Genomic DNA, 26,405 nt, shown 5'->3' with positions numbered 1-26,405 from the left:
AGCAATCCTTGACCTCTCTCTTCTCTACGTATCACGAATTTTGAGATGACTCGAGATTAGAGTCTTAAATAATCAGAGAAGCGCAATCGGCGTCTCACTTGCTGATTGGCTGACCGCCATGTTGAGCCCGTAATACATTCTGTTGGGAAACTAACCGCAACCGGCGTACCGTAAGTGAACAAAAATTATAGTTATAATGTTTTTTTTCCAACAGAATACATTTTAGATATCCTTAATATGTGCAATTGTTTTTGACAAGACTAATATATATATATATATAATGTATTTATATTATGATAAGAATAAATATTTATGTTGTAACAAGACTGATATAAATAAAATAGTACTAAACAAATTATGTACGATTGTCATTTATTTTAAAGAAAATATTACAACTATGATATAAAATATATTATTATAAAATTATCCTAAATATATCTAAACAGTGACACAATAATTAGATTTGTCAACATTTTCTTTGTTACTTATTGGAATTCCTTTTAGTGACAGTAGGCTGTAATCTTCGCAATGCCTTCTCCATTTGGACAATCTTACTGAACATCTTACGCAACTGCTGCAAGCCTAAATTACGCTCAATTGTTAAGTCTTGAATAACTTGTGATGCTTTGTTACACTGTAATATCAGTTCATCAATTGTACAACATTTTACTTTGGGAACCAGTATAGAAGGGATTGAATGTCTTTCTTGAATAGAATAAATCTACAACATAATTTATAACAAACGACGTGAAACCATTATAATTAAATTAAATTATTATTATATTATTAAGTTGACTTTTTATAATTGTGAATACATTATATTAATACTGACCTTTGTAGAATTTGATTCGTGAATAGATATATTATGAGCCTTATTATATTGTTGTTCCCCTTTATTAAAAAGAGCCAGCTCCTAGACAATGAATAACTATCATATTATGATAATAACTTTATTTTCTTTAACGTTTTAACGAAATATCGATGTTACTTACCAAATTGATCTCCATTTTTCAATTTAATGTGATATTCCGAAACTTTAACTTCTCTTTAACGTTGCTACAAGTTCAGAATTAAAATTACAACGTTTCTGCATAACCTACTTACACGAAATAGACAAGCTGCGTTTGTGTACATATGGACAGCTGCGGGCCCAACATGGCGACCATGGGAAGCATGGAGGGGGTAACGATTGCGCTTCTCTGATTATTTAGGACTCTATTCGAGATAGCTGACTTTTTTTTATTAGCCAATAGGCACGCTTCGATCCGAAGATCATACAGCGAGTGACTATGCCGATCATGGTATGTACAGGTTACGTCTTAAGACTATAGTGTGTCAGATACAAATTTACATATGTCTTAGACTAATTGCAGTATTGCTCGTTTACATTTGAATTACCTCATTTCAAATTAAATATTTAATCGTATATAACTAAAAACTGTAAAATAAATGAGGCTTCGTTTTAAACGCTGAAAAATTAATCAAATACTATCTATATAATCATAAAAGATTATCGCAAAGAGATCAGCTCGTCACGTCGCTCAGCCTTCACAAGGCTTTGAGTAATAAAGTCTTACGTATTGAAAACTGTACATGTGAATATGAATTTACCGTAGCGACGTATTTAAATAATGAAGTAACATAAAGATTATTATAGAAAAATTATCGCTCGGCCTTCGCAAGGCTGTGAATTATAAACGAATACGGCCTATATAATCATGAAAGATTATCACAAGGAAATCAGCTCCTCACATCACTCAGCCTCCGCAGGGCTTAGAATAGTAAAAACTTAAATAGCAAAACCGATAACTATACCTAAGAATATGAAAGTTTACATTAAAATAACCGCGACGCATACCCTACCACGGAAGGAATTGGACGGCACGCCGCGAAGTGCCTCGAAAAGCGTTAGGCTGCTATTTCATGTTGTCGTACGACAAGCTTTTTGAACATTTCGATTGGCTGACGCTAGAAATACCTCAAATATGTCTCATTACCAGCCAATCGGAGCGTCCAAAAAGCTTGTCGTACGACACATGAAATATTAGCCTTAGATAGCTGACGCGCGACACGAGACCGTGGCGCTATCCACCAGATTTTGTTGAAACTATTCTGAAAAATAGTTCCAGGAAACACTGCTAGATATCACTAGAGAACCTCAAGTCCTAGAGTATGGACATCGTGGATTCGCACCTGATCTAGTTTCTAGTGGGATCGAAAATGGCAGAATTGAGGTTTATCAATTAAGCCTTAATTATTAAGGGACTCTATCTAAAATACATCTTTGTTATTTAGTGTAACGCTACGCTACTGCTCCGCGTTACGCGAAATGCTCCGCGCCCCGCGGTGCTACGCCACTGCCGCCGACGTGACGTCACACCCCCACCTATAGCTACTATACAGGGTGTTTCCTAAGTAAGTAGACAAACTTAAGGAGGATATTCCTTGGCTTATTTTAAGAAGAAAAGGTCATATAAACATATGTCCTAAACTGCTTTGTTTTCCAAAAAAAAGTACATCACTGTTTTCATTCACTTTTCGTTTATTATAGAATAGTTTGTGTTATTGCAAATGAAACAAATGAAAAACAATAGTAACCAAAAAGAAAAATTATAACGAAAAAGAAAGTAGTAACTAAAAAGAAAAATAATAACATCACAGTAACTGCTGAAAATGTCCACCTGCAGCCATGATACTGCAGTGCTGTACTGTTTTTGGAAAACAAAGCAGTTTAGGACATATGTTTATATGACCTTTTCTTCTTAAAATAAGCCAAGGAATATCCTCCTTAAGTTTGTCTACTTACTTAGGAAACACCCTGTATAAAGGATAGCTGACTCGTCCGCCATATTGGAGCCCAAGCTTTGTTCGGTTGTGAACTTGTGACGTTACTTTTTATTACGTAGCAACTTAATTGTTTTGTAAAAATGACTGGCTGTTCGGCCCCAAATTGTTCGAACAACTCTAGGAATGGTTTTAAATTCTATAGGTAAGTATTTTTATTTATTAATAATAACAAAATGTAACGACAAATTTGTCTAACCTCACATCCTTCTTTTTACTTACATATATTTGTATTGACTATTTGTTAATTTGTTAGCTACTTATAATAAGCATATAATGTAATAATATAATATTATAATTAAGAAATATTCATTAACAAATAGTCAATACAAATATATGTAAGTAAAAAGAAGGATGTGAGGTTAGACAAGTTTGTCGTTACATTTTGTTGTTACTAATAAATAAAAATACTTATAGAATTTAAAACCATTCCTAGAGTTGTTCGAACAATTTGGGGCCGAACAGCCAGTCATTTTTACAAAACAATTAAGTTGCCACGTAATAAAAGGTCTGTTCTTTATTGCTGAACTGTTGCACTAGTTTAGAGTTTATCCTTTTCCTTTCAATGTGTAGTAAAAAAGATAAACTCTGAACTAGTACAGCAGTTCAGCAATAAAGAACAGACCTAAAAAGTAACATCACAAGTTCAACCGAACAACGCTTGGGCTCCAATATGGCGGACGAGTCATCTATCCTTTATATAGTAGCTATACCCCCACCACGACCACCGAGTGGGGGTATATAAGCCGCGCCGCGCCGAACATCCAGTCTTTCCTAGTCGGGAGCTCCCGACTCCAGTTCGCCGTACGGCCAACGGGTCGTACTACGTTACGACTACGTCCGACGTAAGTGCTTACGTCGCGTTCTCTGCCATCAGCCTAACCTAAATATGCATACGGATTACGGTTCGTGTCAATCACGTGTCGGTTGATTTTATTCTTTCCTTATAATTACTGCACAAGTAGCACCTCCGACCGATTTTTCATAAATGTCTTCAAAAAGAAGAATCCGTATGCATATTTAGGTTAGGGCCAGCGCACGTACATTGCCGTAGCACTTTATACGACGCGTAAGCCATCGTGCGTTGCCTGCGCGGCCATGTACTGACAGGTTTGTTCGCGTCAACGCACGATGGCTTAAAGCCTTTCGCAGACAAAATTCAGTAAGACGTAACGTAAGGATTCGACCAATCGCGTTGCTCGAATCCTTACGTTACGGTTACGGACGGCCGAATCGAGCAACGCGATTGGTCGAATCCTTACGTTACGTCTTAATGAATTTTGTCTGCGAAGGCCCTTAGCCATCACACATAAAATTCCGTAAGGACGTAAGGCGTAAGCGTAAGCAAATTGACCAATCCCAATGGAGTATTGGGCTCTCCATAACCCCTCCAGAGCCCAATACTCCCTTGGGATTGGTCAATTTGCTTACGCTTACGTCTTACGTCCTTACGGAATTTTATGTGTGATGGCCTTTACGCGTCGTGTAGATTTAGCGAATAGCTGGTGGTAAGATGTAAGCACTGAGTATAAACCGCACTTTGGTTTTAACTGATTTATTTGATGTAGGTGTACAAGAACTACTTCACAATTATCACTGATCGAGACTCGAGACAATAGATTCGGAATAGAGCGAACTCGTTTTCGATATACCTCGCTAGATCGCTTACCGCGGATATCTGAGCGACAGCCGTTGCTCAGCTGATTTCGGTTAGGAGCGGGGAACGTGCGGTGAGGAGAGCGTGTTGTGACGAAAAAGTGAGTCCGCGGCTAGAAGATTTCAGACAGGACGGATCGAACGGGAACGATAATATAATATAATAGCTAACGCGAATTGAACGAAATCGATATGCAGAAGCGAACACGTCGCATAAAGTGCTACGGCAATGTACGTGCGCTGGCCCTAACCTAATATGCGCAAAAATGCGGGGCGAGAAAAGGTTAACCTCCAAAATTCGCCGTCAAAACTTTATCTTGGTGTTCGAATTACGTACGAGAGGTTAGGTTTGACGTCGCGGTATCGTCCGGTGCGCCTAATGAAGAGAGAGAGAGAGAGAGAGATAGTTGCCGTCCTGGAGGTACGTCGTTGCTCGTCGTTCGCAGCAGGACGGGTTATCCGTCGACGTAAACCTGACACGTACGATCCACGAAGATACCTTCCTTCCTTCCTTCTCCTCCCCCCGCGGCGGTGCTGACCCGCCGGCTCCCTTCCTTCCTTCCTTCCCCTCCCCCCGCGACGGTGCTGACCCGCCGGCTCCCTTCCTTCCTTCCTTCCCCTCCCCCCGCGACGGTGCTGACCCGCGGGCTCCCTTCACTACTTTTCGCTGCGGGAAAATTTGGAGCGACCGCTCGCGCTTGCCGCAGCGAAAAATATATTACTTTAGGTATTACCGCCAGCCTTTGATTCTTGCCGCGACGCTTCTAACTGCTCGCCGCTATCGAACACGCTTCGATCACGTGATCCTTATAAGGACCGCCTACCTTTTCCCTTTACATCTCTCTAATACCGCATGTGTAGTCAGTAACATATAAAAATATATATTACTGATAGTAAGAAATAATTTATACCTTGTATCGAATTAGTAACAAATTGTTTACACACTCTATCAATAACTGTCCTTACCTGTCGTATATGGTCGCGCAATCACGTACCTGGTTATTTTGTGACTTTGGAGTTAGCAACAAATTCAGGTATTGATATATTTCGATAGCCTGTGATGCAAGGAACAATTTGAGACCAAAAGAGTGCGAGCAACTAATTCTGTAAACGTCGGTTGAAAAAACTTGCAGCGCGGCTCGAGCGTCCGTGATAAACTAATGTTTTTCCACATGTTAGAGTTAGCAACAAATTCGGATATTGATATATTTCGATAGTATGTTGCCTCTAGATTATTTTGGTACCAAATACATGCGAGCAACTAACTATTTTAATGAGTTTTAAGAGGATTTGTTGTGAGTGGCAATGACACGCATCAATAATAAATTTCTATAAAGAAGTGTATTTCGTCCGTCAGTTTTGATGCACTCCATATGTGAAATGATATTTCAAACAAACGTTTGAGGAACGACATATAACATTAAAACACATTCGTATGAAAACAATAACAGTAGCAACAAAAAGAGCTAGTAAGAAATAAGTAATAAGACAGAGGAACACAAATTGTCAGATATTGCGCTTTATTGAAACCAAATGAACATACCTAATAATATTTTATACAGGGTGTCCCGGGTTTTAACCGACAAACTGCGGGAGCATATTCTACTAGTGGAAATAAGAAAAAATTCTTATATCGAGTTTGCTTAGAAATGCTTTATTACAAAGTTATAAACCAATATTGAAAAGAAATATCAGATAAGTAACAACGGATTTTTTCACAAAAATAAAAATTATCTACGCAATGATTTAGTGACGCATTTCAAAATATTGTCCTTGCACATCGATACAAGCTAGACATCGACGTAGTACAGAATTTGTTACGGTACGACATTCCTGAAAATTTTGTTGCATCTCAGTAACTGAATTAGTAATTCGTTGCTTTAAATCTATCTGGTACTCTCCTGTTAGGAAATCTACGTGGATACTCTCGTACGGCAGCTCGTGCATTTCCGTCACAGAATCCGTACACGAAATGAATATCGGTGTATTCCTCATTTGAAAACACTTTTGGCATTCTGATAGTAATTGCTAGTTGACACGACGATTGAAATCTAACAGCTACTGTTGTGAAAGTAACAATCATACTGAATCGTTTCAACATAGTGAACATGAATACATGTGAATATACATAACATAAATATCTTCGACCTTCCAAATTCTACATTATGTTCCGTTGTTACTTATCTGATATTTCTTTTCAATATTGGTTTATAACTTTGTAATAAAGCATTTCTAAGCAAACTCGATATAAGAATTTTTTCTTATTTCCACTAGTAGAATATGCTCCCGCAGTTTGTCGGTTAAAACCTGGGACACCCTGTATATACTTACAGTGACTGTAAGTATATACAGTGCTGGTAAAAAGTTCCGGAACGGTTAAAAATCTTGGAAAATAATGATTTAGTGGAAAAATGTTTCAAACAAAAAGTATAGGGCTTAAAAAAATCTATTAGATGATGATATATATTTGACATTGGTATGACCTTGGAAAGCCCGGTCATGGTCAACATAAAAATCTTAAATGGAAACCCCTATTTTTTATTACATATTCTTGTAGCTTAGCTCGAGAGCTTTTCGAAACGCTATAATAAATTTTTTTTCTCTTACGTACTTTTTGACTTATAAGGCGTGAAAGTTACACAGTACCTCCGGCATTAGAATTACCCAAGGTGTACCGCGTGGAGGTTGCATGGTCGGATTTACACCTCTTTTGTGTGTGTGTGTGTGTGTGTGTGTGCGCGTGCGTGCGTGCGTGCATGAGTGTGTATGTGTGTGTGCGCGCGCGCGCGTGTGTATTCTTTATAAAACTAACTTCACAAAAATAGTTTATACTCGTATGTACGAACAACGGCATTAATGCCGTCCGAATACCCGTGTGATCGCACACAACGATCGGGTCGCTTACACAATGCCGGTTGTAGGTGAGGTAAACACAAGCGAGCAAAATAGTTATCGGAACACCTCACCTATACGCGAGAAAGTTTATAAGTGACGCGCTTTCTTAGTGTGCGTCACACGTATTTTCAGACGGCATTAATAAAAAAAAAGATTTATCATATTTGTCTGCTAACTATACGGCGGTATGTTCTAAGCTTAATTGTCATAACAAGCGCCTATCCTACCCTCAACATGGCGGCGAGTCATGTGACCAGGGATCCAGTGTCGATACTGGATATACTTACTGTACATACGCAAGGTCGATAGATGGAGGAACTGGCGAAGTAAGGTCCTCGCATGACCGCCATTTTCGGGACAGCGAGTATGTATGTATGTATGTATGTACACGTAGTATCATGATATATACATGTGTATTGATGTATGTCAGTCAGCAGGCAAAGTCGACAACAAAGTGAACAGAGTGTTGTGAAACAAAAATGCCAGGTTGTTTTGCCAAAACCTGCATTTATGCAAGAATACTTCACCGTTCTTACTAATGTATCCCGCATAAAACGAGAATAACCTACATTTCGCCGCCATTTTCGGGCCAAATCGTGTGAAGTGGATGCGAGGACCCTACTTCGCCAGTTCCTCCATCTATCGACCTTGACTGTACATACATGCACAGTGCACGGCGGATTCGACAGCTGTCACAAATTTCACCGCGCATGTGCGCAAGAGCAGCGATTCGTACTCTTCGCGATTCTCGCCTGTTCCGTCATTTCGCGTTAATAAACGTCAAGCTTGCAGTTTTGCGTCGTTTTTCGCGCGCTTGCTGGCTGTCGCTCGAGTGCGTGCCGAGAAGTTCGACGAACGCGGGGAAAACGCTATCGTCGAGGATGCCGCTGCACCGGTACACGCACGCGATCCTGTGCAGGATCCCGCTGTCGCTACGTACGCGAGGCGAGGTAACGTTGGACGAGGCCAGAACGCAGCACTTGGCTCTGGCGCAGCTACTGCGGGAGCTCGACATCGACGTCGTCGAAATGCCGCCCGACGAGAACTCGCCGCTCTGCGTCTTCGTCGAGGACATCGCCGTCGTCTGCAACGGCATCGCCCTGATCGCCCGACCGAGCGAGCCGTCACGTCTCAAGGAGGTACGCTCGAAGAATAAAAAAATTAATTATATTGCAATTTTATGGAAATTATGTAATTTTATGGTTATTACCGTTAATCAGCGTTACATACTTACCGAATGTCCTCCTAAATTTACCTTTCAGCTTGACACCATCAGAGCTGTTTTTAAGAAAGAGCTGGAGATACCACTCATAGAAATCAGCGATAAGAATGCTCGCTTGGATGGCGGGGACGTCCTTTTCACTGGTAATTCTCGTGCTAAATATGTCATCAGACATCCTACGCTCGTCGAGGATCGAAATTCTTAAATTTTCTGAGGCATGGACGTGTTGTCGCAGGTAGAGAATTCTTTGTTGGACTGTCCCACTTTACAAACGAGGCAGGAGCGCGAGCGGTCGCTGCAGCGTTTCCGGAATATCCGTGTGTACCTATCAAGGTAACGTAATTTTGGAAATTGTATACGAGCATTGATGCGTTCACATTATCCAACATTTGAGAACTACTAATATCCTGTTTTACATGTTAAACGGTCGCAAATCTCGCGTAACTACTCAAACGTATACAAAACTGTAGCATGTATTGATGTCTTATTAGAATGTTCTTAATGGTCGATGTTAGAATCATGACTTAATATTCAGTATGTATGTGTGTACCACTTTGTGCATAAAGATAACTATTCTAGATATGCGTCGAAGATGTTTTACTTATAAATCTTCTGTGTCTACTACTTGGTATTATCATACAATGTTTTAGTATTATATACCTTTTTTTGTTTGGTATCATCTTTCTACAGACTCTTGTCGAATCGTTATTCGATAATGCAATTCATCTCTAACGACATTTTACATCTAATTGTTACGTTACGTTACAGAATGTTTCGTTATTATCGGAATCCACTTTGAAAATGGATGGCCTTTGAATTGTGGAGCGCGTGGGTGCTACGTTAATAATAAGAAACACTCTGTAATAATTTAATAACGTACATAGATGCATGTTCAGATCATGAGTAACGATAATTAATCTTACGTGTCTACTCACAGCACATTGTATTCATAGAACATGTAATAATGTATATCTCAGATGCGCTTCGAGCCTCGATAGAGAAAATATCATGCTCACTCATCATACTTTTCTAATATTCATTTAAGGTGGGTGATGGTGGCGAAGAGGTGATAGTGGAGAGTCTTACCTCAGCCCCTCTTCAGGTTTGGGTGCACTAAACTGACCCTCTTAATATTTCATTAATTAAGAGAAAAGGAAAAAAATAAAGAAAGATAATAACTTCATAAGTTAGTAATGCAAACTTGCACGATTTTCGAGAGCGTTATTTTTCTTACGTGATAACATTTTATATCTTGGAATTGTACAGACTGCTTTGAGATTAAGGCAGATTATTTACACAAGAGACCTAGCTTAGCACTTAAATCGTGCACTTGAACAGTACCGTGAACTGATTCACTCACCTTAGCATGCACACGATTTCATTTTATGTATTACTTGAAGTTGTTTCACATTTTATTTCGTTTTTGTGCGAATGTTATGTATACCTATTTGAATAAGAGTTTAGCATATGCACTTCTGAGATTCTATACGTAGATATTCGAACTTTTCCAAAGAACACAATGCACGATTTGCGCGGATACATTAAGAATCATTATAAACACTAGAATAATGCAGTAATAAGAGAACAATAATAAATAGTTATCACGTTTTATTATATATTTTTATAATTTGTAAGCAACGAAATTCGTTAAAAGAAAACGAATTTAATTTATGAAGTAGCTTACGGCTGTTCTTTATAAAATTCAGTTTGACCATGATTTCCTACGTTATAATTCAAGCAATATTACGATGCTTTCAAACATGACATTAGATACGGAGATAAAATAATTACTCAGTGCATTGCAATTCTCAATGATTACTTTCTTATATTTTTTCGAAAATTTTAATTGCATTTTTCTGTTTAGGTAGCCGAATCCAAACGCTTGAAATCACTGGTTACGATGGCCGGTCCGGATGTTATATGTGTAGGAGCCGGGAAAGAATCTCAAGAAGTTCTCAAGGTCAGTCTTCACATATTACGTAATAAAGTGTTATATGTATATAAAAATCTGAATTCTCCCTTTATCCGAAATGCAGAGAATCGAACGTGAGGCGACATACAATTATCAAACGTTGACTGTGCCCGAAGATGTAGCCGCCAATGTGCTCTACGTGAACGGTACGCTGATTCATCGATCGGAGCATGAAATCCCGCAGTCGAGTAAGGTCTTCGCCGAGAAGGTAGAGTTCCCGACCAGATCACTGCGTATGTCTGAATTGGCGAAAGTTAGCTCCGGTCTGTCGTCCTGTTGCCTATTGGTGCGTAGACCGCGGCATATCCGTAGCATTTAAATGAGAAAGAAGATCATATTTCGCGATCGCTATCGCGATACATGCCTCCCACTGTTGATACCAGTGCTATCCGCAGACACGAAGTGTAAAACCGAGTTTTCTGTCCAAGTCTGCGGAGGAATACGACAGAAATGCAATGCATGACGACGACACTACTGTCGTCCCGATTTTGATAAGTATTTTTTAACTAATTTAAAGATTTAACGTATTATTTTGCGCATTTTGCAAGCTACAGATTAGTATTCAAAGAGATTAATATATATATATATATAACTATATATATATAATTTTTATATATTTAGAAAGTAGAAATAATATATTCAGAGTTTATATATTAATTTCCTTTATATCTATGCTTTTTCGCAAGAGAAAAGATCTATACTTGCCATTTATTTCAATTTTTTGTTTTATATATATATATATATATATATATATATATATATGTATGTATATATACTTTATTACTTTTACTTTTTCGACTGCAGCTATTGATATCTATTTAGACGACTTCATAAGTACTAGCATTTCCTCGCATTTTTCCCTATTTATTTCTTACTTTATGCAGCTGTTTTTTTTTCTGCAATATTCCAAAAAGTATACTGTAACGTAAGACTATATACATCGCATAGTCCTCGACATAATTAAACTTTACAAGTATAATACCACATTGATATGGCACAAATTTGATTTTATATGGAGAGTTGGAATATTGATCTTCGTTGCAAAATTGAAGTTAACTTGCAATCGAAGCTAGGAATGTTAATATCTACGTGACACTCGATCCTTTGGAGGCCACGACGTGATCTATACGATTCATAAAAATTAGGTATGACTACAGATTGTCAGTATTCTAACTCCTATGAATCTACAACTAGTCTGAGACGTGTTCACATTGAGACATTCAGATAAAAATATCACTCTATCACCTAATAATGTATCGCAAAGTTATACGATATGTAAAAGCACTGATATAGTTGTTATGGTATCGCATTATAATGAAGTTAGTAAATTAAAAGTTTAAACCAGAAAAATCAACATCGACATTTCTGCATAGCGAAATTTAGCACGACGTAGAAGACATTGCGCAACAATTGCTTCAACTATTCTTAGATCCGTGATACCGCCAATGGTATCAATCGCGGCGTAGTCGAAGATATATGAAATAGGACTGCGCTACTCTTTAACACTACACGAGCGTTGCTGTGACAATTTAGCATTTTATACAACAACGTAACGTTTAAGTAATCCGGTTAGTGCGTATCTGTAACGCTTTTACATTTTTCGTATGCGTTCCCTGTCTTAACTTAAACGTTAACAATTTCTTTTTATACTATCTCCCACGATGAAATCTAGTGCTTTTATAATAAATACATCAAGATTGTAAAACGCATAAAAGGTAGGCGGATCTTTGAATCCAGTCAATTATGCAGTATTTACAGAATTTACGTTCTTTATTCGAAGATTGTCGAAAGTCTATACAAGCCCATATAAAGAAATATATTATAGAACTTTTTACAAAAACTTTGACTTTTTTTTTAGATATACAAATCGTAGCAATTTACAAAGATGCAATTTTCCGAACGGTTAGAAAAGAATTTTCCTCACATATATTGCTTGATTATTTCGATATGTAAAAAATATATAGGGCGCGGACAGAAAAAAGGAGATACACATATTAAATCATAAAGTAATGCTATAAATTATGATGGTCATTTATCATTTTGCTCTCTTTAAGTGTTTATAATATATTTTTTTACAGATAATAGAAATTGTCAGAGTTCCTTAAGGAATCAAGAAATATTCCAGCGGTAGAGTCATTTAAAAAAATAGTACACTCGCACTCTGTAACGAATGTTTTTTTTTTCGGAAGATTGCTTCTTGCGTAGGCACACATTCCACAATAGTAATTCACTCGAACGCATTTCTCCCACAAATGCATATATTTGTTATTAGCATTATATGCATATCACTGAATGCTTCTATGACGGTGAAATTACTCATCTCTGCGTATACATAATAATTAAGTCTTTCTTTTTGCATAATACTGCGACACTTGTCGTTGTCACTGGTCATGAGAATTGTACCCTCGCATTTCAATTCCTGGACCCGTTTCATCATTACGAATAAAATGTTAAGACCGACGTGTGGTTACCCCGGACTAGCAGGAACGGCGGCATATCGCGCGTAAGAGTTTCCAGCCACGCCATGTAGAGAGGCGCAGACACGGCACCCTTCCGAGGCATCGGTAGCGTCCTGCAAACCCAGTAGTAATACCATCAATTAAGAACAATCCGTGTCCAGTGCCAGGACAAAGCGATACGACACTTACATAACGACCAAGTTGGCTTCCATGGAATTCTCGAGCAACAACTCGCGTAGTCGGAGGTGTCGATTCGTCTTCTCTTTCATCGCCATGAGTTCCGAATCGTTAATAATGTCTGGGGCGAAAATACACATCACGTTTTAACCTCATGCTCATAAATATTTAACGAGAGATTAACGAACCGCTTGTCTTACTATCACTTATAAAATAGTCATATGGAAATGACTGCGTACCGTCGTCCGTATTTTTCGAGTCTGCGGATTCCTGGAAGCCGGCAATTAGCGAGTCGAAGAACGTCTTCGTGCTGGCTTGCGCCGGCTTCGAGATGTCCGGTATCACCTTCAAGGCAGAATAGTCTATCCGGAATTTCGACAGGAGACTTGCCATACTGCGAAAGAGACGAGCGTTAATCGCGAGAGTAGTATATCGCAACGATATGTATACGAGCGACCATCGAGAGAGCTTACTTTCTTTGCTCGTATTCCAATTCGGAATACTTGTTGGCAAGCGCGAACACTCGCAACTTGCTGTTAGACCAGTTGCGCCGCGTGCTGATGATGTAGGGCAACAGGAGCGTCAAACCACCGTCGTCGTATAACCACCACACGTCGATGGTGCCCTTCTTGTGCTTCCGTTGAAACTTCGTCACTACATTAAGTATGTTCGTGATCGGCACTATGTTCGGCCGAGTCTCGCGCTGCTCTTCGGAGGACGGATTTGGATATTCGTTGATGGTTTTCGAGCGCCTTGGCGCGGGACTGCCCGGTATCGATATGTCAGATGTGCTACTAGCTGCAACGATCGTCACATTCGTCAAGTATCATCGCAAGCAAGATAGATCATCATAAAAATAAAGAACAGAAAAATACAATTGGACAAGAACCTTGACTAAGCTGCGAGAAGCTCTGATTGCCTGGTATCGATGTAGGCGCCAGCCTCTTCTGATCCTCGACGTCTCCAGCGATTGTGTTGCAATCCAGACCTTCCTGCAGACGAAGAAGCGCCACCGCTATGTGCATGTCCAGAGCTTTGCTGCGGAACGCAAGAAAAGATTATTAAAGTCTACAAGACATGAGAAAGAAACAAGTAACGCGCGGTGTAAGTTACATTAAGAGCGCAGCGACTTACTGCATCACATTGAAGTACATATTTAGATTCTCCCGGGGGCAGGTAGCCCAATCCTGCTTGTAGCCCATCAGCAAGATATTAGGTCTCATCTTTCCGAGCCCGGCAGCCTGCAGGAGGGACGTGGCACCGTCCTGGAAGCTCGCGCCGTCCACCAGAGAGTAAAACGCCTTCATCTTGTTCGCCCTGAGCCAGGAAGTGCAGTTCTGCACCATGCCGTTGCGCGTTTTGTACGATATGGGTGTCTGTAGCACGCAAGTGCAAATTCACGTTCACGAAATAAGCGAATAATATGGATTAATTAGAATGGAGACGGAAAATGGCTACTACCTCGATGATATGACCGCAAATAAATAAACTCTGATGTTTGGTGACGTGATGAGCAAAATCGACCAGTGAAGATCGCACATTCGGTGCACCGGTGAGAACCAGGAGTTGCGGCCTGTAATTTTTCACGTGCTCCTCCACGCGATCCAACTGCTGCACAGCGGTTAGCGCGTTATTGTAGGTCTGGGCTTGCGTAGTCGATCCCCAATTTACATCTGTAATGCATTTTCATGAGGCGGACTGTCGCAATACGAGGCGCTACGTAATTATATCTTCTTATGCCCGGCGCTTAAATAAAGTAGGCTAAATAAATTCCAGTTGGAAAATTACCAGGTTTCCTATACGAGACTACCAAATACAGTGCTAGAACGACACATAATGTTATCAGAGCCGTCCACCATGAGATCAAGAACATCACAGAAACGCAAAGGATTGCACCAGCAAGACTGAGCCACATGTTGTAATACTGAAAACGGGAAAAAGGAAACGATACTTATTATCAAGTTTTAAATATTTATGAAAACGTGAAACGATACCACGATAATGTATGACTTTGATATCGTACCTTAAAAGTCGGCCGCCATCCGATCGGCTTAGCCAGGGAAGCATGGAAGGTACTGAAGTTGATGAGAGTGTAAGCAGCCAAGAAGAAATTTGAGATGAGCGGCGCAATCGCGTTCAATTCGCCTGAAAGCAGGAAAATTAGATTCATGCATTTCCAACGAAAACTTCGATAGAATCGTGCAATTGTTTGCTACTCACCGATCAAGATGAAAGCGACGGCAATGACGAAAGTGAGAAAGTACCCACGAATCGGCTCCTTATCCTTCTCCCCGCTAAACCACGCGATTCCTGGATACAGCTTGTCGAGGCAGAGCGCTTGGAATACTTTCGGCGCCGAAACTAACGACGCTAAGGCACTTGAGAGCGTTGCGGCGAAGCAACCAGCGTAGATGAAGGGACCAAAGCCGGAAACCAATTGAATTACCTGTAACGATTGTCATAATTTATAAGTATCAATAATCCGACTAATTTTAGCCTGCAACATTTATTTAAGGTGAAATTTTCAGATTAATTTTAATAGGACAATATTTTAATCAATACCTCGAAGCTGTTGTGGCTGCCGTACTTGCATTTCGTAGTGCAATTAAACGCCGTTCCATATATACTCCAAGATGTCTGATTGTCATTGTCTACGATAACTGTACTGTTTTGGAGCGCGGTGTCGTTGTTTGCGGCCAGCATTGACAGAACCGAAAGAGAGTTATTGTACGTTGTCCACAAATCATTAACGTCGCCGGATGCGTCTCGCATAACGGTTCCACCGACCATGAATGCCATCATCAAATATGACAGTGATGTCAACAGAATCGCCAATAACGTGCCTTTCGGTATTGCTATTTGCGGATCCTGTCGAACGTAAGACGAGATTCGTAAGCGCCGTGGAAGCAAGCCTCGCGCGTGCACCATAAATAAAATTCTGCGATAATCTCGAAAAAAACAAGACGCGAATCTCTTCATTGCGGATTAGCATTTGCAGAGGAAACGTTTTTATCGCATTATAGTAAACGGAATTTCCGAACGTGCAAATTGATGCGTAATCAAGTAAATTGCCGTAGATCAGATCGAGCATTAACGATATCTGAATAGAGATAACGCTCATAGAATGAAACGACTAAGTCACCTTCAAGTCACCGGATATATTCGCACCTGCCAGGATACCTGTCGCCGCTGGAAAGAAGATGGCCAAAACTGAAAAGAAATTGTGCTCCACGCCCTCGCTGTACCTATAGTTCGGATAAAAATTCTCCTTGAACAGCTCGCCTGTAAATCATAAGAGAGCAGCTTAAAATTAATTATATTGGGTCATTAAGTATGAAACTTTACAAATGTAAAAGCGCCATCTTTAACATTTGTTATCTCAAATTTGGCGCCAGACGTCAGTATCAGGTTAGGTTAGTGTGATAGATGTACGTTCGCTTTTCAAACGTCATATTTGTTTGTTCAAATATCTTCATTAGTTTTATTGGTGGATTCTTTTTTATAGAACTATGGAAAAGTCCAAAATTCGTGTGATTTATGAATATGAGTTCCGCCGTGGAACCACAGTGTCGGAGACAGCTCGTAATATCAACGCTGTATTTGGTGAAGGTTCAACTACTAAAGCAACGGTGGGCAATTGGTTCAAAAACTTGAGAGATGGAGATTTCAGCCTCGCTAATGAGCCACGTGGAAGACCAAAGACGAAGGTGGATAATGATCACTTGAGAGCCGTAGTAGAGTCCGATCCATCTCAAGGTACACGTGAATTGGCATCGATATTCAATGTTTCCATACCCACCATATTGGTTCATTTAGCTGCAATTGCTAAGATAAAGAAGTTGGACAAATGGGTCCCGCACGAATTGACCGATGCGCAGCAGGCGCAACGTCTAGAGGCTTCACTTTCTTTGCTTTCCCGTCACAAAAATGAATCTTTTTTTAATCGAATTGTGACCTGCGATGAAAAGTGGATACTCTACGACAATCGTAAACGCTCACATCAGTGGTTGAACGCTGATGAACCACCGAGACATCACGCGAAACCCAACATTACACAGAAGAAGCTTATGGTGACTGTTTGGTGGTCCAGGTCAGGTGTTATCTACTACAACTTTATGAAACCTGGTACATCGATAACGGCTGAAGTATATTGCAAGCAACTGGACGAAATGATGCAACAACTTGCTATTAAACAACCGAAATTGGTCAATCGGTCAATGCCAATGCTGTTGCATGATAATGCTCGACCGCACACTGCACGACTGACCGTGGCAAAGCTACGGGAGTTGGAATTGGAAACTCTCCGTCATCCACCATATTCACCAGATCTATCACCTACCGACTATCACTTCTTCCGGAATTTGGACAACTTGTTGGTGGGAAAATTCTTCAATTCTCAACAGGCAGTCGAAACAGCCTTCCGCGACTTCATCGATTCCCGTACTCCTGGCTTCTATAGTAGAGGCATAGACCAACTACCACTAAAATGGCAGAAGTGTGTAGATAACATGAGCGCATACTTCGATTGAAAATAAATCATGTCCATGTGCCAAAAAATGCAAAAGTTTATGTTCTATTTGTAAAGTTTCATACTTAATGACCCAATATTTATCAATTATCATAATAATGAGTTATATATCGGAGGATGTTGCGCCGAAATGGATATTAATCTCTTACCGTTATATCCAATAAATCCTTCAGCCTTCTCCTGATCGCCCTTGGGACCAATGAAAGTGCCGATCATAAAATCGCCAATAGCCACGAGGAGAATTATCAGCAAGCCTATTTGGGCCTTCGCCTCCCATTCCAATCCGATTATCACGATCAGCAGAAGTACGACTATCGTAATGCAGCCTGCCACATCCAATGCAAATGACTTGTTAACTTTCGTAAAAGAGATATGTATAATTATCGCGAATTCAATTATCACGAATATGAAAAATACTATCGATAAGGTTTAATTACATAAATAATTTTCACATGCAACAGGAAATGCAAACTGATACAAATTACAATAATCTCAAGTTCTACGTTAGAATCGCGTAAATGATAGGACAGACCTATGATCCTGATGTCCGTGGTCTGACAATCGACTATGCAAAGCCCGTAGGACTTGAGACAGTTCACCAGGCTTTCGCAAAAGCCGACCACGTACATGGAACAGGCGACGGCGTTTGCCAAGGAAAATATAAGGCCTATGGAACCACCGAATTCCGGTCCTAGTGATCTGGAGATCATGTAATAGGTCCCGCCTGCAAAAAGAGAGCGCGCGGTAATGTGCACGCTTTGATCAATCATCATGTTAGCGGCTGTCGTGCCGACGAGACGGTTCGCATATGTGCAAACAATTAGGGAAGGTATTAAGTAGTCCGGAACGCGTCACGTTATCGGTCGCATAAAGAAATCGATAAAAAGACGTCAAATCGACTAATTATTTTCCTTTCTTCTCGCATGTTCTTAGTCGACCATTCAAAGAATATGACGATAAAAATTTTGCAAATAAGCAATTCCTAAAATATATTTCTTTCTTTTTCGTGAATTTTAATTTATAAGATTCTCAAATAATAAAACATATTTTTGTATTTATTTCTCTTTCTCTTTCTTTTTTTCTTTTTTTTTATTTTCTCGATTGCTCGATATTCGTAATTTCATTATTTAGAACTTTTGTACCTCCTTTGATAAGACCATTCGTACTGATCGCCGACATCGACAATGACGTGATCGTCGTGACTATTGTCGTCGTGATAATCAAAAGGATGGCTTGACCTGGAACAACATCGATCACGTTAATCTCAAGAATTTAATTAATCGTGAGACGATCTCTGTCGAAGTACTCACCCACTCCGGTTTGTGCTACGACCCAAGAAAGCCGCAGGAAGAGCATCACTCCCCAGATATTGAGGAGACATCGCATCAATACTCCTTGGATCCATCCGAATTTCACTCCGGGAGTCGTAGATTTCAATTGCGGGACGGTTAACGTGTGCGAACCTGGGCCCTAGAGGCATATCGCATAGTAAATCGAGTGATTTAAGAAATTTGTTGCAAAATCTGGCACATCTTTAAAACATTATGGTAAGTTGATATGGAATTAATGCTTACACTTATAAATTAAAATGAAAAATAATGTTCACACAAAATTATGCTAAATATGCATCACAATACGCAACAAGTTATCTTGGCAAGTAGTATCTATCCGAAATATCCTATTTCAAAATAGAAACATTATGCAAATAATTTCATAAATGTGGTATCTGCAGAATCTTGTAGCGATTCTGCCCCGAGATACATCCATCCCTCTCCGTTCAGTTTTAATTGAATTCTTCTTTAGTTCGGATTCAAGAGTCCCACCTATTGTTCATTTAATTTCAAGAATACAGCATTTACTGCATTATTTACTGCGTCGTGTCTATAATTAGTCGCGTTCGTCTGCATTCCGCTGCACCGTCAGCAGCTCCGCGAATCGTCACACGTGCGCATCGCATAGAACGTGTAGCTATGCGAGATTGAGGTAACTCAGGAGGATAGCTGAAAACTGAGAGAAAAGGAAAGAGAAAGAGAGAGGAATCAACGGAGCCTGAGTTGTTTTCAGGAAGTCTCTCGAGTCGACACTTTCCCGGAGTGCCGCAACCCGTGTGCCGTCTTGAGAGCCGACTGTTCTTCCACGCACATCGCGTATCACGTAATTGTGCCCATGATGAATCCGGACGCGGCATGCTCATAATTATGCAAGAAATTATGCGCTGTCGCACTGGTCGGGATGATGAAGAAAATGATGATGATGATGATGATGTCTTGATCAATTCGATGTCTAACTGACATACCGAGAATGTCTCAAGGTTGATGTTCGAAGCGGATCCGAACGATTTCTTGTGAATGACGGCGGCCGGGATGATCCGCGCGCGGTCAGATAGATTTACGCGCGTAAGTCGAGATTCACAGAGACGATTATCGAAGGTACTGAAGGTGATTCTGGCCTGGAGGAACGGTCGACCGGTCGGTCAATGAAGTTTAATGATTTACGTAACGTCGGAGCCCACGTCGCTGGCCTCACATCCGCAACGACCGATGTCGAGGAACTCTTCGCGAATCGCGCACGCGAGCGACGATCGCGAGATGCACGCGAGGCCGCTGGATTAAAAAAAGATCATGCATGTGGCATCATGCGTGTGCGTTTGAAGATGCTTGGATTTTCGAGTTTTTTGTATATTCGAAGCACCGTTTCATTTGCGTTGTTGAAAGCACACCGTTGCATGAATGATTAACGATTTCTGGGGTGGCGCGAGCTTCGCTGACATGTTTGCTGTTATGTACGTCTCAGGAATGCATGAATAAATGAATAATCGAACCGGGACTTTTAAAACGCGACACGTTAAATTAAATGCAATAATTGCGAAAAGTTGCCCATGCACTGATGATTTGCATCGTCACGAGAGTAATTAACAAGGATTGGATGCGATTGTCAATTCGATTTTGATTGCACCGCAATCGATCTTCTCCAACGTTTTGCGACTCTTTTTCTCTGTCTTTTTCTCTCGAGCAGTGTGCCAGAGGAAGAATAAAGACATTCTATCGAGGTAAGTCTTCTCTTACGTATTCTTCACGTGCATGTGTCCGTACGTGTTTGCTCTATTACGATGCGAAACGGGCACACGCATAGTCAAATAATATACGTAACGCCTATTCTTCAGACTCCACGACTTATTTGGAGCACGCGTTTTACTGGGCCCATTGACATCGAGCCGCAAGTAGTCAATGCGCGATTCAATCGGTGCTTCGTGAGCACGACCACATGGATCGCGGAGAACAAGTTTCGAAAAAAATCCTCTTTATATTATGTTGATTTTATTCTCGTGCAATTTTTAATCACGATCAAGGTGTGTCTTTTCATACATAACTGACATATTATCTTGCTTCATTAATTACTGTGCTCTTCAAGACTTCGTAAACACTTTGTAATTGTTGCATAAGTTTAATACATTGCTGCAAAAATCTAAAAAAATAGGCTCATATAAACACGATTTCTCTTTTTCAATTTGATATTGGAAATGCCAAGTATTAGTTTCTCCACGTGTATTTGGATTCCTGCTGTTTGCTCATTTGCCGATATAATTACCCGCGCGTATTCAGGAATATTCTACGACGAATCACGAGGCACGTTCTTAAAGAACTTTTCTTTCACGGCGTACAAAGTCAACATATTACACAATTAAGTGAATGTAGTATTGAAAATCATTCAAGAATCATCGAACGCGTGTGTAAATAGCGGTGAGAAATATTGACGTAACGGCAATATTTATTTTGCCTTTGACGTTAAATGTGATCGTTTAATACCGTTTAATATGTCTGCGACAACATTATACGCGGTTCTCGTGCAGCATATCTAAATCAAACTAAACATTTATCGGCCAGCTCTTAACGTTCAATACAATGTAAGAAGTGCAGATATCAATCGAAGTTGATAGGTAAACTTCACGGGATGAGATCTTTACATGAATAGCTCTTATCAATTTACGAACTCAAGGCTCTCCATTGAAACCAATTTAACGTACATCGGATTCTTATCAAAACAACAAGATATCTCTTTACAATAAATGTCTGCAAATATTCGAGAGTGACGTTACGTTTTTCCCCCTTTTTTTAATGGGTTCATCAAACTCATTACATTACCTTCAAACATAATAACCGACACGCGAGTCCATTTTAGTAACATTTAGGACACTTAGCTTAGCACTTATATAATTAGTCTTTTTCTAATCCAGATTATAGAGCCGTATTAGAGCGATCTAGAAAAAGGTGAGGAACCGTTAATTAGAGTCAATTAACGGCATCAGGGCGTCTGACCCGAAAAACTTGCGTCACACGACGAGACAGAGAAATTTCGCTCAATTATCAACAGTCTGGTTAACAGTCAGAGACTCGGAGCTCGTGATGTGCGTGAACTTGCTTGTTTAGCTATCGCGATGTCCATCGATGCAACGCACGAAGACATACGGATACACTCGATCTCCATCGTGTTACGTTTCTGGATCACGGATGAGGATTGGTTTCTCGCGCAGAAATTACGCCGTCTTAACAACGTACGCGTATGAAGTGATCAGGCCATGCCGGGGAGCATTTGTCATCGTCTCAAACGATGCTTTAATCGTCCGAGCGAACGTGAGGGTCCTCACTTTGACCTGACGATTACGCACCGCGGCGGGTCACATGATTTCATACGCGTATACTGTAATCCTCCTCTGAAAAACTTCCTCGCTCGCATTAATGAAGCGTGACTAACGGCGCAACATCTGTTGCATAGATAAGTCCCCTTTACGCATCGCACAAACGCTTTCTATGAATTTCTTGCACTGCGTCACGGTATGCCGTAACATACGTGTAATTTTGTTTATCTTTTATCTATCGCAACGTGTTGCAATTGAAAGTTCATCATTGTTTTCTAGTTACTGATGTATATTTTTGTCGATTACCGTCTCCGCTGCAAGTACATCTTTAACACCACTTAGCAAGAAGCTTAATGATAATCTTTCTTCCAAAAAATATAAAACCTAAATCTTATCTTAAAAAAACTGTAAAGTATAAAATATTTATATATTACAGCTTTTTGTCAATAAAATGTTTCGATCCATCCTACAAAGTTCAGAGCATCTCGTTCAGCACGTGAATACTTTCCGATTCGGTTTCGATTGCACGCAATTTATTGGCACAAGGTGATTCGATATTTATTCCGTACAAGGTGCGCCGTAAATCTGACGTGACGCTTTTTCTAAATTTATTTAAAAATAATTCTCCGTGACCCAGTATGCAACCGTGTCATTCCTCCACGTAAGCGGTCGCTTACCGCATGGCCGTATGGCTTTATCCCCTTTCTCTTTAGCCGTGAGTCTGCTCCTACACGAATTGTCCGCCTCTTTCTGAATTGTCTTGGAATTTCGTCGCATAAAATCTATGAAATATTGACGGCGAGGAATCTCTCTTACATTAAAACGCTGTCGAGCTCGATCAAATTTTTCGCGCGACTGAATTATTGCACGCTAATTACAATACATACATTTTTACGTGTTAATTACAGTCTATCTCGCCACTTGAAGTGGCATTTCTCGAGAAAAGCCATAAAATGATTATCGCGGCGAGGATGCCACCGAATTAGCCTTCGCAATGCGAAAATGTTCATCATAAAGCTCAGACGAAACATTATTCTCGCCGAGGTGTGTGAGATTTTATCCGCTGATCAAACAAATCTACGGGCAATGTCCGCTGAAAATGAAACCGAGCCGTTACCAGGGAACAATCCGACGGTAAGATTGCACGTGAAGTATCAAGGACAATCGGCATTCGTTTCACGCACGGATAACGCTTTTGGTGACCCAGACGGATTCACGACTGAAAAAGAACACCAGCGCACGCTGGAAGCCAACGAATGCAGGTAAGTCATTTTCTCTACCCGCATTGATTTACCTGAAAATGCAGTTACACGCGCGATTGTGATCGTTGCGACATCGGTATACCCGTGAGTTAAAATTAAAGCAACGTCCGTGAAAATTCAAATTACAGATTACGTAATATCAAAGACGCCAAGTCACAGCACTGTTCAAAACGAATCAGAAAAGGTAGATCACATAGATCTTGTATTATAAATTAATGTATAAGATATGTGTCCACATGATTCTTACAGAACGCAGTTGTGATAATTAATGGCACTGATAAACACGAAGGTCGTGTGATTAATCATGAGAGATTAAAGCTGCTTGAACTTAATTATGCAGATGCAATTGTGTGCGCGACTGGTGTAACATCGGCGAACGTCATGCATCCGGAGCGACCGTCCTAAAACGCAAGCCGCGTGCTTGAAAGTTAGTCGTTGCAAATATTTGATGTCGCGTACCACCGGTGAATACACCACTGTTTGATAACGGGCGCGCGGTCGCCGTTACGTCGTAAAGTTCGCTACGTCGACGGCATTGTCATGTACAGTAATGATAAAAATTCAACGGTAAGTTCCATCACATTTACGGTTGCGATATTGCTTTCTGGCGTTCGTGGAACGGTCTGACCCCATAGCGGTCCCAGGAAGAGACGGATAAGCAGAAAGTTTTCCGCCCGGTTGCTCGACGTGGGGAGGAACCACAAGGCGAAACCACGGCGCGATTACTCTCGGTCAGTCCTGGGTTAATTCCACAATTAATCTGCGATCGCGTTCGCTATGCGCTGATTTACGGGTCACTCGAGCAAGCGTTAATTAATACCTCGTGGTGACCACGCGGGAAAACAATAAAGAGGCGGGCACGTGCTGCGACGTCGTATCATGTGAACATATGTGCTATATGTATATGTGTGCATCGAAAGCTATACGATCTTTAAAGGAAAGAAACGCACGACAAATTGTAACAGATGTTTTATGAAAGAAAGCGGGCCGTCCTCATAACGAAGATTTTGATTGACACAATGTATGAGTAAACTAAATTTGTTTCAGTAATTAGGAAGTATGATTAAGAATTTAACTCGAAATTTAATTAAGCGAATATATAACGTATATTAAAGTGAATATAACATAAATATAAAATAAAAAATATAAAAATAATATAAATAACATATATTAAATTTAGTCAAAAATATATATGCACTCTTTTCTTATCTGTGTAAATCAGTTTCCATAATTTGACAAATAAAAAATTACACATTAAATTTTTTATGAGATGGGAATCGTTCACGGATTATGTGGCAAGTCCAAAAAGTGCCAGATCGGCACGTTTTTTGGACTCTCGCGGCCTGTTCCAGTGCTTGTTCCAGTCGTGCGTGCCTATCCCAGAAACTAGTGTCAGACTGCAATCTGACACGAGTACCAGATTACCAGCCCGCACATACGGTTCTTGTTTAATTTTAGATATTAATCCTACGAGAACGGGGCCACAGATAACGAGTGAAAAATTGCGAAGCGGGTGAATGTCAGCGCAATGCGTCTGTCACGCAAGAATGCATGTCGCGTACTATCATCAAGGATTTTCGCGGCGTGTATCGATAGATTTGCACTTATCTGGCGCTAAGCTGTACGTGTATATTATGTGTATGTACATCTGTGCTTCTTGTGCTTGTTGTTGTACTATTTTTCTACATACGACTTTCTTATGTTTCTTGTTCCGCAACTGAATGACTCTTCCAAGAAATATCCATTATGCAATTCGACACCCACGTTTCCATTGAGAATTTTTCTCGCGGAATCGCAAAAAAGAAAAAAAAGAGATAAATTCTACACGTGCCGCAGAAGAGCGAACGTGGCACACGATTCCCGGACTCTTCCAGGATGTGTCACTCGTTATCATGCTGAATTTTAACTTATCGTACCTCGCACTTTACACTTTGTGTAAGAACGTGATAGTTACTAATTATTATAACGTAACGCGAACGTGCATTACGACATTGTTAGATTATAAAATGGCTATCAGAGAATAAACATAAATAGAAGATAACTCCACGATAGAAGATAAGTATAAATAAAACTGCACGATACAACGATTATTTTATGCAACGACGTGGCATACGATTATCTGCGGACGTTTGCTTCCTTCGGCGTGGATGGTGACTTACGTCTTGTCGTAAAGCAAACGATCAGCAGCAGTAGCATTGGCTATACGCTGTAAAATGTCGTGACGTCTTCGTCGTAAGATACTGCTTACGAGGCAAGCTCTGAATTGCTGTTGGTGCAATATCACGTTGAATTATCTTCGCCGAGTAATTTCAATGCTTGTATTGTTATTCGCTTAAAACTTTATCGATCAAAATAAATCCGATAAACAAATCCCGGATATTCCTTGGATTTTCCAATTGCCTCATTTTGCCAATCATATAAAAAAAGTCTTCGACTCATGCAGAAAACGTTACAATAGGTACTTCAAACAGTTAAAGATCTTACCTTATTAAGGAGAGTGGGATTGTGCAACTCGTCCAATGAGGGTCTGTGGGCTGCCTGGATGCTCATGATGTTCCTGTAATTGTCCAGCCTTGGCAAGGCCTCCCTGGTCATGTGCCTGAGGGACTTTTTAGTCTCCTGTTCGCCCAGGAGACTGGCACGACCCTCGAGACTGTCGACCCGATTCACATGGAATCTGGTCCTCCTCAGAGGATTCAATTCCACGGTCTCCGAGTCAGTGTCACCGCCGTTTATCCCGTTTTCGTGTGCCAT

The 26,405-nt window shown here is 40.3% G+C and overlaps 3 protein-coding genes and 3 long non-coding RNA genes across 9 annotated transcripts; 3 read left to right on the top strand and 3 right to left on the bottom strand.

The window, feature by feature from the left end:
• The first annotated feature begins 77 nt into the window (after positions 1 to 77).
• On the top strand, positions 78 to 878 carry LOC109611131. Its single transcript, XR_003406625.1, has 2 exons — positions 78 to 170; positions 505 to 878. It is a non-coding gene; the product is annotated as an uncharacterized LOC109611131 (long non-coding RNA).
• Positions 369 to 2,434, bottom strand: LOC105281845. The gene is made up of 3 exons (XM_011343370.3): positions 993 to 2,434; positions 833 to 913; positions 369 to 721 (listed from the first exon to the last, which is right to left on the bottom strand). Exons 1-3 carry the CDS (start codon positions 1,005 to 1,007, stop codon positions 482 to 484), a joined length of 336 nt encoding a protein of 111 aa, XP_011341672.2. The 5' UTR covers positions 1,008 to 2,434; the 3' UTR covers positions 369 to 481.
• Positions 2,435 to 3,674: 1,240 nt separating this feature from the next.
• Positions 3,675 to 12,429, top strand: LOC105281840 (N(G),N(G)-dimethylarginine dimethylaminohydrolase 1). Of its 4 annotated transcripts, none has more exons than XM_026970175.1 (7): positions 3,675 to 3,689; positions 8,188 to 8,534; positions 8,658 to 8,760; positions 8,853 to 8,950; positions 9,663 to 9,719; positions 10,482 to 10,577; positions 10,654 to 12,429. In XM_026970175.1, the coding sequence occupies exons 2-7, from the start codon at positions 8,277 to 8,279 to the stop codon at positions 10,906 to 10,908; spliced, it is 867 nt and encodes a 288-aa protein (XP_026825976.1). In that variant the 5' UTR covers positions 3,675 to 3,689; positions 8,188 to 8,276; the 3' UTR covers positions 10,909 to 12,429. The 4 variants fall into 4 exon arrangements, with proteins under 4 accessions (XP_026825976.1, XP_026825975.1, XP_011341661.2 ...); XM_026970174.1 differs by lacking the exon at positions 3,675 to 3,689 and adding an exon at positions 4,352 to 4,921; XM_011343359.3 differs by lacking the exon at positions 3,675 to 3,689 and having other exon boundaries at positions 7,891 to 8,534.
• Positions 7,358 to 8,035, bottom strand: LOC105281839. The gene is made up of 2 exons (XR_894377.2): positions 7,965 to 8,035; positions 7,358 to 7,897 (listed from the first exon to the last, which is right to left on the bottom strand). It is a non-coding gene; the product is annotated as an uncharacterized LOC105281839 (long non-coding RNA).
• A 596-nt stretch (positions 12,430 to 13,025) lies between the features above and the next one.
• On the bottom strand, positions 13,026 to 26,405 carry LOC105281838 (bumetanide-sensitive sodium-(potassium)-chloride cotransporter). Its single transcript, XM_020032449.2, has 17 exons — positions 26,136 to 26,405; positions 19,064 to 19,223; positions 18,896 to 18,991; positions 18,286 to 18,477; positions 17,903 to 18,079; positions 16,368 to 16,507; positions 15,788 to 16,093; positions 15,446 to 15,671; positions 15,249 to 15,370; positions 15,014 to 15,149; positions 14,687 to 14,898; positions 14,360 to 14,601; positions 14,115 to 14,263; positions 13,699 to 14,023; positions 13,465 to 13,619; positions 13,238 to 13,346; positions 13,026 to 13,161 (listed from the first exon to the last, which is right to left on the bottom strand). Exons 1-17 carry the CDS (start codon positions 26,403 to 26,405, stop codon positions 13,026 to 13,028), a joined length of 3,153 nt encoding a protein of 1,050 aa, XP_019888008.2.
• Positions 19,130 to 26,018, top strand: LOC109611133. Its single transcript, XR_003406631.1, has 2 exons — positions 19,130 to 23,651; positions 23,780 to 26,018. It is a non-coding gene; the product is annotated as an uncharacterized LOC109611133 (long non-coding RNA).

This window comes from Ooceraea biroi, chromosome 6, assembly GCF_003672135.1.
Source record: "Ooceraea biroi isolate clonal line C1 chromosome 6, Obir_v5.4, whole genome shotgun sequence".
Taxonomy (NCBI): Eukaryota; Metazoa; Arthropoda; class Insecta; order Hymenoptera; family Formicidae; genus Ooceraea; species Ooceraea biroi.
This window is presented reverse-complemented; position numbering and strand designations above follow the sequence as displayed.